The sequence below is a fragment of the Oryzias latipes genome, chromosome 21 (assembly GCF_053564925.1).
Source record: "Oryzias latipes strain Hd-rR chromosome 21, Olatipes_Hd-rR_3.1".
In the NCBI taxonomy this organism is placed as follows: domain Eukaryota; kingdom Metazoa; phylum Chordata; class Actinopteri; order Beloniformes; family Adrianichthyidae; genus Oryzias; species Oryzias latipes.
Genome location: NC_136257.1, coordinates 11046404 through 11058659, shown reverse-complemented (window position 1 = coordinate 11058659; position 12256 = coordinate 11046404). Strand labels below are relative to the sequence as shown.

At 37.3% G+C, this 12256-nt stretch overlaps 1 protein-coding gene across 4 annotated transcripts in view; it reads right to left on the bottom strand.

Moving 5' to 3' along the window:
* The window catches only part of il1rapl1a (interleukin 1 receptor accessory protein-like 1a), a 231640-nt gene that overhangs the window by 24297 nt on the left and 195087 nt on the right, over positions 1–12256 (bottom strand). For all 4 annotated transcript variants that reach the window (XM_023950643.2, XM_023950645.2, XM_023950644.2 and 1 more), the window contains exon 7: positions 2490–2622. In XM_023950643.2, the coding sequence (XP_023806411.1) occupies positions 2490–2622 (133 nt within the window). The remainder of the gene's footprint in view (positions 1–2489; positions 2623–12256) is intronic.

Here is a 12256-nt window from a genome sequence, read left to right as displayed (position 1 = left end):
TGGCTGTTTTGTAGGGCTCTGGAACTAGCATTAACACAAAAAACACAAAAATCAAAAGCTAAGTTCTTTTGCACCTTTTGGCATATCCCTTCAAGGGCCACCACCACAAATCAGCTTTCACTGATCTGCACATTTGGTTTGACAAAGATTTTTTATGTTGATGCCCTATCTGAAGAGAACCCTGAATTCAATCCAGGCTGGGGACACACACAGGGAGACCCAAACCCGGGCCGCTTTGCTGCGACATAGTCCAAAGTCTAAATAGTTTAACTCCTATGGTGTCACCTCCTCGTGTCTCATTTCCTCCTTCTTAGATTCTCTCCTCTCTTTCTCTTCTGGTGCATCCCAGTCTTCAAAATGGTCAAATTCACCAAACAGGTTATAGGAAACTATGAAATCACTCATATTTTCTACTATCTTGCTGTTGTGAAAAACTGCGGAATAAGGTATGACAACATGTATTATTATAAAAAGAAGTTCTTGTCTATATTTTTTGGATTGCTCAGAGAAGTGTTCCTACTGTTTTGTGATGTGGTAAATTAGAACACTCTGGACCTGATGCTTTTTTTTGCTTGTTTTCCTTAAGTGTTTAAGTTTGAAAAAATGTCCCCTTGTTTTTTTAGTTACGGTATATTTTGATCTTCTACTGCGCCACAGTAAAAGAATAAAAATTAGGCTTTTTACAATCATCAAGTTAAAAACCTTTGTGATAAAAATTACATTAATCTGTTTAGTTAATTATAGGTCACGATTAATTAATCACAAAAAAAGAACCGAATGACAGCACTAATTTTCAAGTGACACTGCCCTATAAGGCACCTTCTAAATTTGCAAAAATGCAAAATGCAAATTAATAAAGCACCTGAACACTTCAAACACCCTCCGATCATCTTTTGATCTATTTTAAAAGTGTTCTCAGTGTTTTTTTTAATTATGATTATGCCATTTTTAGCTAAAATCAAAAAATCTCTCCTAGTTTACAGCCCCTCACACCCCCAACCTAAAATTTCAGCTGCAACAACAGTGTCGAGCAATGTTGGAGCTATGCAGCCGTACAGTTTCGAGCCAGATTCCAGCTCAGACAAGGAAAACAAAGATATACATGGACCTAGTCTTTTACAAGTGGATTGGTCAGAAAGGGGCGGAGTAGGGAAATGGTGACGTTAACGTGTTTTTTCTACGTCACAAATAAGCTCCTTTTCAAACTGCATTTTTTTTGTCTGCTCCTAAATCACAAGGATTTGAATAAAGAAATACTCCAAAAAACAGATATAAGCTTAATTTTCTTCGTATATGTCCTCCATCATCTGAAAAATGCCACAAGAACATTGCAAAAACACCAGAAAACTGAATTTTGTCAAATTTAATTTCAAAAGCAAGAACTTTGCAACAGAAATTAGGCCTGCTATTTCTTTGTATGTTTTACCATGTTTTTACACTCTGCTTATATTTGATTTGATTTTATTGATTTATTTCAAGCATTGTAGTCAAAGCAATAAAGAATTTACACATATTTGTCAAACTCATTACAGAAATGATGAAATGCATAGATTAAAAAGACAGAAAACAAAACAAAAATGTCACTTATATCACATTTGCTTAATTAAATAGAGTGATCATTAACTGAAGTTTAAGTAGAGTTTGATTTATTGCTTGAAAAGGAGTGGAAAAAAGCAAGCTTATATAATCCCACCCCTACTGAGTTCATTCATTTGATAGTTTTAGTGTTTTCAATCCGGTTCTGATCAGATAGATTCTCTTGAAGTAACAAAATCCAGTGCCTAGTAATGATTGATGATCTTCAGAAAACATTCATTCATGATTTCAGTAAACAGTAACGGTGTTATATGTGATCTTTCTGGGAACATGCTTACAAAGAATGGCCGTTGCATGAATTGGACTCCACTTATAACCCTACTACACTCAGAGACTGATTTTCCTCTTGCTATTATTAATGAGCTTCATACAGTTCTTCAGGCCAGCTGAATGAGCCTCTGGTAAGTTTTTCTTAGCCACCTCTATGGCGGTGATGCATGCTGTACAGGGAATTGTCCCCCTGCAATGTTTCTTTGCTCTCGTCTTCTTCATTTCAGCAACTTGAGGCAATTACTTAGCAGTTTATTGAGGTATATCCCTGCTTAACTCTTGCAAATTATAGTTTCCTCTTGCAAAAAGTTTTTCCAGAAGTAATTTAAACTTTTAAACAAAAGCATACAAAATGAAGCATTTTGTTCACTCCCTGCAATACATTTTAAATCTTTGGAAAAATTTACATTACCGGTAGTATGATTGAAAATGAAGCCGTGGGTTGAAAACAGTAAATAAAACAAGGAATACGCTTCATTTAGAGTTTTCTATTTAGAGCTAATGGACTAAAACAGACAAAGCTATTGCCATCATCATTTTATATTTTCGTGCAGCTGCTGCTGGTCCCTCATTACTGCCAAATGCAGTGCAGTGATCTGAACTCCGGAAACATTTTCTCTTACTTGATGTCGCTCTCCTGGATTCTCTCTTCATCCAGGTCCTCAATAAACCTCTCCCCCTTCATCCAGTAAATAAGCGGGCTGGCGTCGCCGCTGTAGCCGAAGAATGCCCTGCAGGTGAGGTTCAACGGGCTTCCTGCAAAGACAAAAGAGGATGTGCAATCAGACTTAATCGTCTTTCTGTCTTATTATGCGCAGCCTGATAACACTGCAGTGGAGACGTTGAAGTCTACAAGGTAATTGTATTTTTGTGCACAAAGAATGTTCACATTTTCGTCAAGTTTTTGTTTTACAATCTATGCATCACATGCAAAGCCATGTATCTGACAATAAAACTAAAAATATTCTTGCTTTATCAATACGAAGTTGTTCACAGGCAGGATCTCAATTACACAAACATACAGCCGTCACAGGATGCACTACATTCAAAAAAATATTAATAATAGTAATGGACACATGAGGGCACTCATGAGTTACTTAAAATCCCCAGTGAATTTGCTTCAGTGAGTACAATATGGCAGGAAGAGTTACATGCAGACAGATGATAGCATTTTTACTTTTTTTTTTTTTTAGTTTGGAGTTTCTGCCGGTATGAAGGTCAAGAGTCAACAACTGCAGTTTGCTGAGAGTTGATCTGTAAAAGGAGGAGCAATTGTCTCTGGGGACTAAATGGAACTGTTGCTAATTGGATGAATGGTGCAAAGGAGATTTTAAGTCCTCATTAGGTAAAAAAAAATAAAAAATAAAGAATCAGATGTCACACTTAATAGTTAATTTGGCACATTTCAGATATGTTATTGCTATTTAAAAAAGCAAAGTGATTTAATGCAGAAATAAAAAAAGAATAAATACGTATTTTTTAATCATATTTAATATATACCTCCCTGTGCGTATTTAAATTAAGGAATATATCATGTTTACGTAGAATTCTAAGGAAATGCTGTCGGAAGAGGCTCTGGCTTAAAGTAATCACATGCTGTTAACTTACAGTTGGCCAATTTGGCATCATGTAAACAACAGGGAGGTTCATCAGGCAGCAGAACATACTGTACACTCTGGTGCAGAACTTTGCTACATAGGCGACTAACGATGTTTAAAGTCTTTGGAGCACAAATGGAATAAATTGAAACATTTCTTTTTAAATAGGAATGTCTCCGTGCGCCACATTGGAAAAAAAGGTTTGCATCCAGTGCAGACCGTGGACAACAGCCCTTTTTCCCCTATGCCACATGCTCTGCTTATCCCTTGTCACCAACCGCATGTCACATGTCTTCAGAGCAACATTGTTTGTTGAAAGACTGTCTGTGTTTTGAATCAAAGGCTCTGTGTTCTTTTCTGTCCACAGCCAAGACACAGCTTCAAAAGATTTTAGCGGGTCATTTGCGGCCCAGGGAAAAATTCAAGGTGTGTAGGGGAAGCAGGATGGGTAGAACACCCCGGAATGAACTGCGAGTTCTCTGTGAGGAGCAGGGGCTGACATTTCCAAAGTTCAACAGCCTCTCTCAGCTTGGTATTTGTGCACAGCCAGGCTCTACAAAGACTACACGCTGTACTTACAAAATAGGAACCTGCTGCCAGTCATTACACCCATACAGTCAGTGTTGGTGCTTCACTTGTCATATCAGGTTGGAAAATTTGTTTGGCAACTTACGTTTGCATCTACAAGCTTCGGAAATTTTCCCCTGTTTACACCGTTGTTTTTAGTTTATCCTTTAGATCAATTGTAAACTAGGAGTGTCATGCTACCGGCATCCGCTACCTGGAGAGCCGGCTTCCACTGAGCTGCCTGGGAATCACAGGAAACGCTTACAGCCTCCTGCTGTCTCATTCTAATCCAAATGCAGCAGGCCCTGCATGCTCTCGCATCCACCTGTGTTATGGCTTAATATCAGTGTGTGACAAACGTCAGGTCCTTCACTTTAACAGGATGATTGGGAGAGCTGGTCAGTGGGGTCCTAGATGGCGCTTTTTCCATCTAATCAACTACTCCAGTTTTGTCCTTTGAAGCATATTTATGTCCAGCAACCCTGGATTGCAATTCTTATTTCGTACTGCCATCTTGAATTTTCCAATTTCTTTTAAGGAAACAGTTTTTAAAGTAACCATTTATGGCTTAAGTACAGTTTTTTGCTCAACTCTTCTGTAATAAAGGGTAATGCTATAGTGCCAGCTCCACTTAGTGACCAAACTATAACGCAGGTTTTTTCACGAACTTCATATTTTTGTTGGAGCGTCTCTGTTTGAGAAACCCTGTAATACTGTAAGGTGTTATCAATCTTATTGGTTTATTATTTCGTTAATACATTTTACAGTAAGTGAACTGTATCAGAATAATATGAATATCTCCAAAACGGATATAGCTTATTTAGTAAAAGGTAAAAAAAATAACCCAAATAAGTAATACAAATAAATCTTAAATCATATTAAGACATTCAAATTCGAAAAAGGAATTAATAAGGAAACAACTAGTTACTAATTGTAAGAATAGGCCAAATTTACATTTTATAGTATAGAAATTGTTTTTAGAAAGGGAATGAAACATTTGTGTATCAATCTAATAGCCAAAGAACAAAAGGTTCAAATTAAAACCTTTCTTTTTATCAATGCTTCGTTTTGAATAAGCTTTTATGAGAGCTGGAACGACGAGGCATGAAGAATCTCCCTGGCTGACAGGTCTTGAAGGGCACTGGAGAAGGATTAAGTGTTTCTGGGACTGTGTGTGTCTGTGTGTGCGCGCAGATCTCTGCGTGTTGTTTCTGCTTCCACACATGCGTGGGTATGGAACACATCCATGTAATCTGTGTGATTGACTTCCTCCCCCCAGCTGAGAGTTTGTCACGGCGCCTGATGGAAATGAACCTTAAGTCGCAGTCTTTCTTCATTTCTGTCCAGCATCTCAGAGTCTTCTATGAGCTAATCATGTCAGTGGTTCCCCATGAAACCTCTGTGGAGAACAGCATCATCTAAGTAGAACTGAGGACAAAAAAAACTACAACTGAATAGGCAATGAATAAAACAAATAAAGAGCCCCAGACATCTTTAAAACTACAGTTTAAATTCCAGTCTTTTATGATGAAATGTATAAAAGGGCATTTGTGAAACATATTATTCAGATAAGTGGCATTAAAGCCTCAAAGAGTCTTTACAATTCAAATCTTTAAAAAAAAAGTCATCACAGTTCTCTTGAAATGTATAGAAAGAATTCCACTTATGGCTGTGATTTTCTCAAATTTGCTCATTATATCTCATTTGCTGGAGGCTGTGACTTACTAAAGTTGGCCAATCATTGTGAAGTTACCAAGCAACCAGCTGAGTTTTGCAGGAACTTATCCTCAGTTCCACATCAGTCGAAATGAAGCTGCCAATTGCGGGGAATTGCTTCACAGCAGGTAGATTTGCTGGCATCTTTAAAATTCACTTGTATCCATTCATCTGTTTACTACATAGTAAACAGACTTGCTGCAATGTTTCAAAGATGTAATTACATATGTGACAACATATCTCTGACTTTTTCTACGATTGCTGCAGAAAAAAGGAGATTGTCCGTTTGTTAGAGTATAAATTTGTTATGTCTCAGAAAAAGCTGTGAAAGGAAAAAAAATATATAGAAAGATATCTATGCTAAAATTATTTGATGCTCATTGGAAACTAATCCTTTGGCGAAAGTATAGTACGGTAGTCAGTATTGTGAGCATATGTATTTGTGACATCCAGAAAATTATTTATGGCACTATTTTTCAGCAAATGACTTAAAATCAAGTAACACTTTATAGAACCTGGTTCAAAGTTGAGTCCTGTACAAAGTTTGTGTGTTCTCCTTTTCTAAAACCTCAGAGTATACGGATGCCGGTCTGTGTGTGAACCTCCCGAATGCAGCTAGCCCTGATTTTGACAGCAGTCTCCAGGGAAAGTCTGGGATGGTCTCCAGCAGACCACTGTAGTTCTGATTCAGCAGAAACAGGTCCCCAAAATGCATGCCACAATTTAAACAAACTTAACTTTTACTATAAAATTAAAACAGTGACGGAGCTACAACATTTTATATGGGGGGCAGAAAGGGGGCCAAAAGACTTTGGAAGGGTGGCCAATGAGAACGTATTATTATTATTTTGTTATTTTTGCAATGCTTTAAGAAGCTTTTGTTAAGCATTTCTTAACCTTTGTCAGCACTGATACTGATATTTGCTAAAAATATAGCCTGGTTTTAACAATAATTAGCAATTTTCTCTTGCAACATTAATCCTTTGGAACTGTAACTCTTTTGAAAGGGTTGCTGTAATGGAATTCTTTTTCTTAAATCAATAATCTATCATTTTTATTCACTAAACTACCTAAAACTGCTAGTTGGTCCTCTGGTTGTTCCAATGGTACTCTCATTTTACAAAATGCTGTACAAATTTTTGTACAAAGAGCTGACACGGGCTGCACGGTGGCACAGTGGTTAGCGCTCTTGCCTCACAGCAAGAAGGTTTGAGTCTCAGCTGGGGGACTTGAAACAGAACATCAACAGGGGACCTTTCTGTGTGGAGTTTGCATGTTCACCCTGTGCACGCGTGGGTCTCTCCAGGGTCTCCGGCTTCCTCCCACCATCCAAAAACATGCTTCATAGGTTAATTGGCAACTCTAAATTGTCTATTGGTGTGAGTGTGAGAGTGAATGGGTGTGTGATTGTGACCCTGGGACTGACTGACAACCTGCAGGATGTTCCCTGCCTTCGCCCATAAGTGGCCGGGATAGGCTCCAGCAGCCCCGTGACCCCGAAAGGGACAAAAACGGAAGAAGATGAACCGTAAAAACAGCTACTAATTTTCAGTTATGATTGATAATCACAAACCTGTCATCGCAATGTAAAATATAATGTGGTACATTTGTCACTCTGGATTGTTTGGCTCTACTTCTGCAGGCATATAATCTGCATAATTTCTGCTCTAAAAGTAAAATTGGAGTTGTGTAACATTACAATTCAAAGACAGTAATAATTTAAAGAAGAGATTATTTTGAAAGACAATAACAAGTAATAGGTAATGTAGCGTATTAGTTACTTTCATATTACTGGTTGGGCTACTAATATTTTTGCCCATATTGCAAAGTTTCTGACTTAAAAGAAAACTTTCTTAGCCAATAGAAAATGTGAAACAATTGCTTGTTGTTTTATTTTATTTTTAAAATTGTAGAGTTAGGTTTTATTTTTTTCCACTCAGCAGCCAATTTATTGCAAATAAAATTACTGTAATGAGAATTTTTTGTTCATTTGATGAAAAAAATATAGAAGATACAAAAGGAGGAGTTCATCCTGATGATTGCTGGTCATCTGTGTGATTTGCAATCACAACAGCAACTTTTGTGGGAGGTACCCCACCGATCTCTCACCAATGTTTGTCTTCTGTCTGGAATCATGCTTTTTAACACCATACATTAGAAAACCACAGTGTTTTGTCATGAAATGTAGCGTCTCTTATCTGCTGCTTTACATCTGTCCGATTCTGCTTTTGTTTGATTACAAAACCTGATTTCACATTCAAAAGCCTTATGAAGAACCAGTCAATTATGCTCAGCAACAGATGGCAGTGGCACAACTTGCATATGTCATTTCATCTGGATTGACCTCCCACTAGCAGCTTTTCTGTGTCTATGTGATTTTATCCTTTTTTTTTTACAAAAAGGATTATTTGTTATTATTGTTTTGTTATTTGTTATTTTTTCATCGTTTCTTTTTAATAATATATGAGAAAAAATGAAGCACAATAGCGAGAAAACAGTTAATGAATTCAACTTTCTTTTTATACCACAAGTAAAATATATATTTTTAAACATTTCTTAGGATTATTAAATAAATGAATTAATAAACTGACATAAAGTGCAGTCTAAGTAATGAAAAAATTGCTTTATGACTTTTAAATTTATTGTTAACTTTTCAAAAAATACTGAATGACTTAATGATAGGAGGAAAAATACTAGCAAAAAGTATTTCTTCATTGATAAATGAATGAATGAATGAATTTGTTTGTAAAAGAGAAACCACAATTTAAAGCTGGATTTTCAGAAAAAGATCAATTATGTGGGTGTTTTGCTCAGGGGTTAAATTCGATTTTACTCCATTTTGGGTTCATGTTCCGCTGATTTTCCCTTCATTTGGGATAATGACACCTCACAGAGCTGGCACTCAAATCCACACAGACAAATCCTCTGCAAGGTCTTCTGGGCTGGCAGAGAAAACCCTCGGCAGAGTCAGTCCCAACTGTACAGTCAGACAGTACGGTTGATGGATACTCAGGTTGTTTCTAATTTTCTTCACTGCTCACTACTTAGTGCGCTATTTAGGCCGTTCGCCATTTTGCTGGGGTATCTAAATCTGGAATTCCAAAATCCAGTGGCCTGGGAATTTCCCAGAAATTGCTAAAAAATACAGTGTACTACCTCGAAGCTCTCAATTCTCACTAACAAATACCTCATTACATTGCCTTTGTCATTTAAAAAATATTCAATTCATTTTTTTATAAGCAATCCGAAATTTTCATCATCAGAAGATATTGGTTATTGTCTATAAAGTCCTTTGGGGTTTAGGGAGGAGTGAGGAACCTTGTAAACAGTCTCAGTACAAAGAGGTAAAGATTAAATGATGCTTAAAGAAAAAAGAACATGTATATACCTGATCAGATAGACATAGTTGTTATGAACTTTTTATCAATGCCCTAAAATTTATTGGTCTGCTCATCATTTTATTTGCAACATTGAATCCATTTTTATGGTAGCCAAACAAAAAAAGAACAAATCAACAACCTCTACAACTCATTCTAACCATGACCACCACTTTATGTTTCCATCCATCCATCCATCCATCCATCCATCCATCCATCCATCCATCCATCCATCCATCCATCCATCCATCCATCCATCCATCCATCCATCCATCCATCCATCCATCCATCCATCCATCCATCCAAATCTGCTGTATCTCTTTCAGGGTCACGGGTCTATCTGAGCCTGTCCCACCTAGTGTTGGGTGACAGCAGGACAACCTGGACAGGTTGCCAGCCTGTTGCAGGATAACACAATCACACACGCTCACATTCATACCTAAAGGCAATGTAAGCTTAATTTTCACCGAGGGGTATGATCCGGTCCACTATTTTGAGCATTTTCACTGTAAAATGAACCTATTTAGCTGGCCCGAATCATACCAGTTTTGGGCCCCCGTTGGTTGTAGGTGACTGGTTAGGGTGGAGCTACTGTTTAAACCCGTTGATTGACTGAAGGTCATTATGAAAATAGAAAGCTCCAAGAAAACAGCTGTATTCGTCTTCGCTGCCCGCAATCTTCCCTCAGACCACATTAAATGCATTAGACATTAGACACAAAGTACCAAAAGCTAAGTGGAAAAAAATGAATTGCTGGATGACCTCCATTGTTGTTGTTAGCTTCACTCTGCACGTGCTGTGACGGTCAAACTTTGAGTGGAAACGCTCACCTGAATTCCCTGGACCATTCTAAACTAAAATGGACCGGACTGTACCGCTAAGTGGGATAGTATAACATACATTTTCACAACAAATGGAAAAAGTGAAAATTTAAAATTTATTAAAAGGAATGTGCAAAATTCTTCTCCATTATCTGACATCTTTGGTACAGTACACTTCATTTTTCTTTTTGACCTAAAAAACTCAAACAAATCACTAATTTTAAATTTTTCACAGTCTTTCGATTTTCATTTAGTAATTGAAATCTTAACTAAAGTTTTTAAAAATCGTTTTCTAATCTGTCTAATACCCTAATGTTCAAAAAATAAAAATGCCTCATTTTAATTCTTTCAGTCATATTTTTTAGATACTTTTTCAAATATGACAACAATTTTAATTGGTTTTTATTGTAACCCTAAGTAGAAAGAAAAAGCAGTTTCATGTGCATCATCCTGGTTTTGTGAAACAAATTGTAAATGTATAAAGAAACTATTTCTTAGTCATGTGACAAACCTTGACATTTTTAATCGCAGTTTTAGACAGAAAGTCCTTTTAAACCTTGAAATGTGGTTCAAACACCAAACTGAGCCTCATATTGGGCCTGCATAATAAACTGCAAATTTATCGACATTGTGATATTAGCCTGTGCATCACACATATTTGCAATAAATGGTTAACATAAGTGTGTCTTGCGTTCATCATTCGTCAATGCGCGCAAATCTCCATCAAGGGTTTTGGCCGACGGGTCTATCAATGAATTCGGTTTTGAGCTGATCACAATTTATGGTCGGGTGAGAATACACAGTTTATGCGTAATTTACCTAGTTTATATGCAATTATTATGTAAATCCTATGCAATTGTTGGTGATTTTTGCAAGATGCATGCGCAAATTTGTGGCTATTCACAACCGTTTCACGTATGTCTTGGGGACTTTTCACGCTTGTACCACGATGTATGACTACTATATGGTGTCTACATATGGTGTTAACATATGTTAAAATTAAGTGACGCACAAAGCACAAATGACTTGCATGTGAACAGCGCAATAGTCACGCACAGACCATTCTAGTCCATGCTCTATGATGGTTTATGTGTTCTATGCACTTGTTTTTTCGTACTTCTGTGGTTTTAACGTGGTTCATTTATGGGACAATTTCATGTAAAGACGACACTTTTGTTAACGTTTCCATGTATATTCAGGTCTGATCAATTTGCATCCGTGCAATATGCGCAAAATGTACGTCATGGCTGTGTGATATGACCTTTATGTGGAAAATGGTCATTTGGAGTATAATTTATATTATGCTTACTTTTACTTAATTTAAACTGTTGCAGTAAAAATAAAAAAAGTATTGATTTTGATTTTGCCTTTTGTTCGTGTATCACAAGTCATATCGCCATTGCAATTTTGATCACAAATGTCGTGCTTGTCATGCGGTCTATTTCTCCTCTTTTTTCTTTTTCTTTTAAAAAATGGTTACTGCAGACTTTTGTCCGTCATTTTTTTGAAAGTTTAAATAGTAAGTCACTTGCCACTGTTGCAATGTGATTGGCTCATTTGGTTTGAGTGTCAATAGTTGGTAAAAGAGCATTCCTAACAAATGCAGGCGCACGTCCAGTAGGCAGTATACATGTACTGTATGAGGACATGTAACTGAGGGAAGGACAGAGTGTGAGAAAACTGCAGTAGAACCTAACACATGCCCTGTCAGTCAACATTCTCACACCTTCAGCTGTGAAAGAAGCCAGTTAAAGTGCATGCTACTTTGTAATCATTCTGGTCTGCTTATACGACCAGTAAGAGCCCAGCAGCCTATAGATACCGAGACATGAATGCTCTGCAAAACAAGATTGTGATTCATTTTGTTTGGAAATCAAGAGTCATTTAAATGCATAGAAATAAAAGTAAAAACATTGCAGGAAGAAAATCTGCATCTGGGCATTTTGCTAATAAAAAATGCATTTATGAGATGCTGCCTTCATAAATAAACTAATCACACTTTAAAACTACACACGGGTCCAACGGCAACAGCCAAAAAGATGAGAAGGCAGAAAGAGATGAAATTGGGGCGGTAAGTAAAGATGAATGACAGCCAGTCGGCATCGCCGACGTGAGACTCCTTGAAGGGATTTCTGCAGCTCACATCAGAGCCCGCTTCCCATCCTTCCTCATCTCTCTGTGCAGGAAGGGGCATCTCCAGAGAGCCATAACTGGCATGTGTATTTTAAGTTTTCTGCTTGTGTAAGGAGTGGTGCACTGAGCTAAGAAGGACCCATATCTTGCTGTCAACATTTCTTTTCTTTAGCTGCCT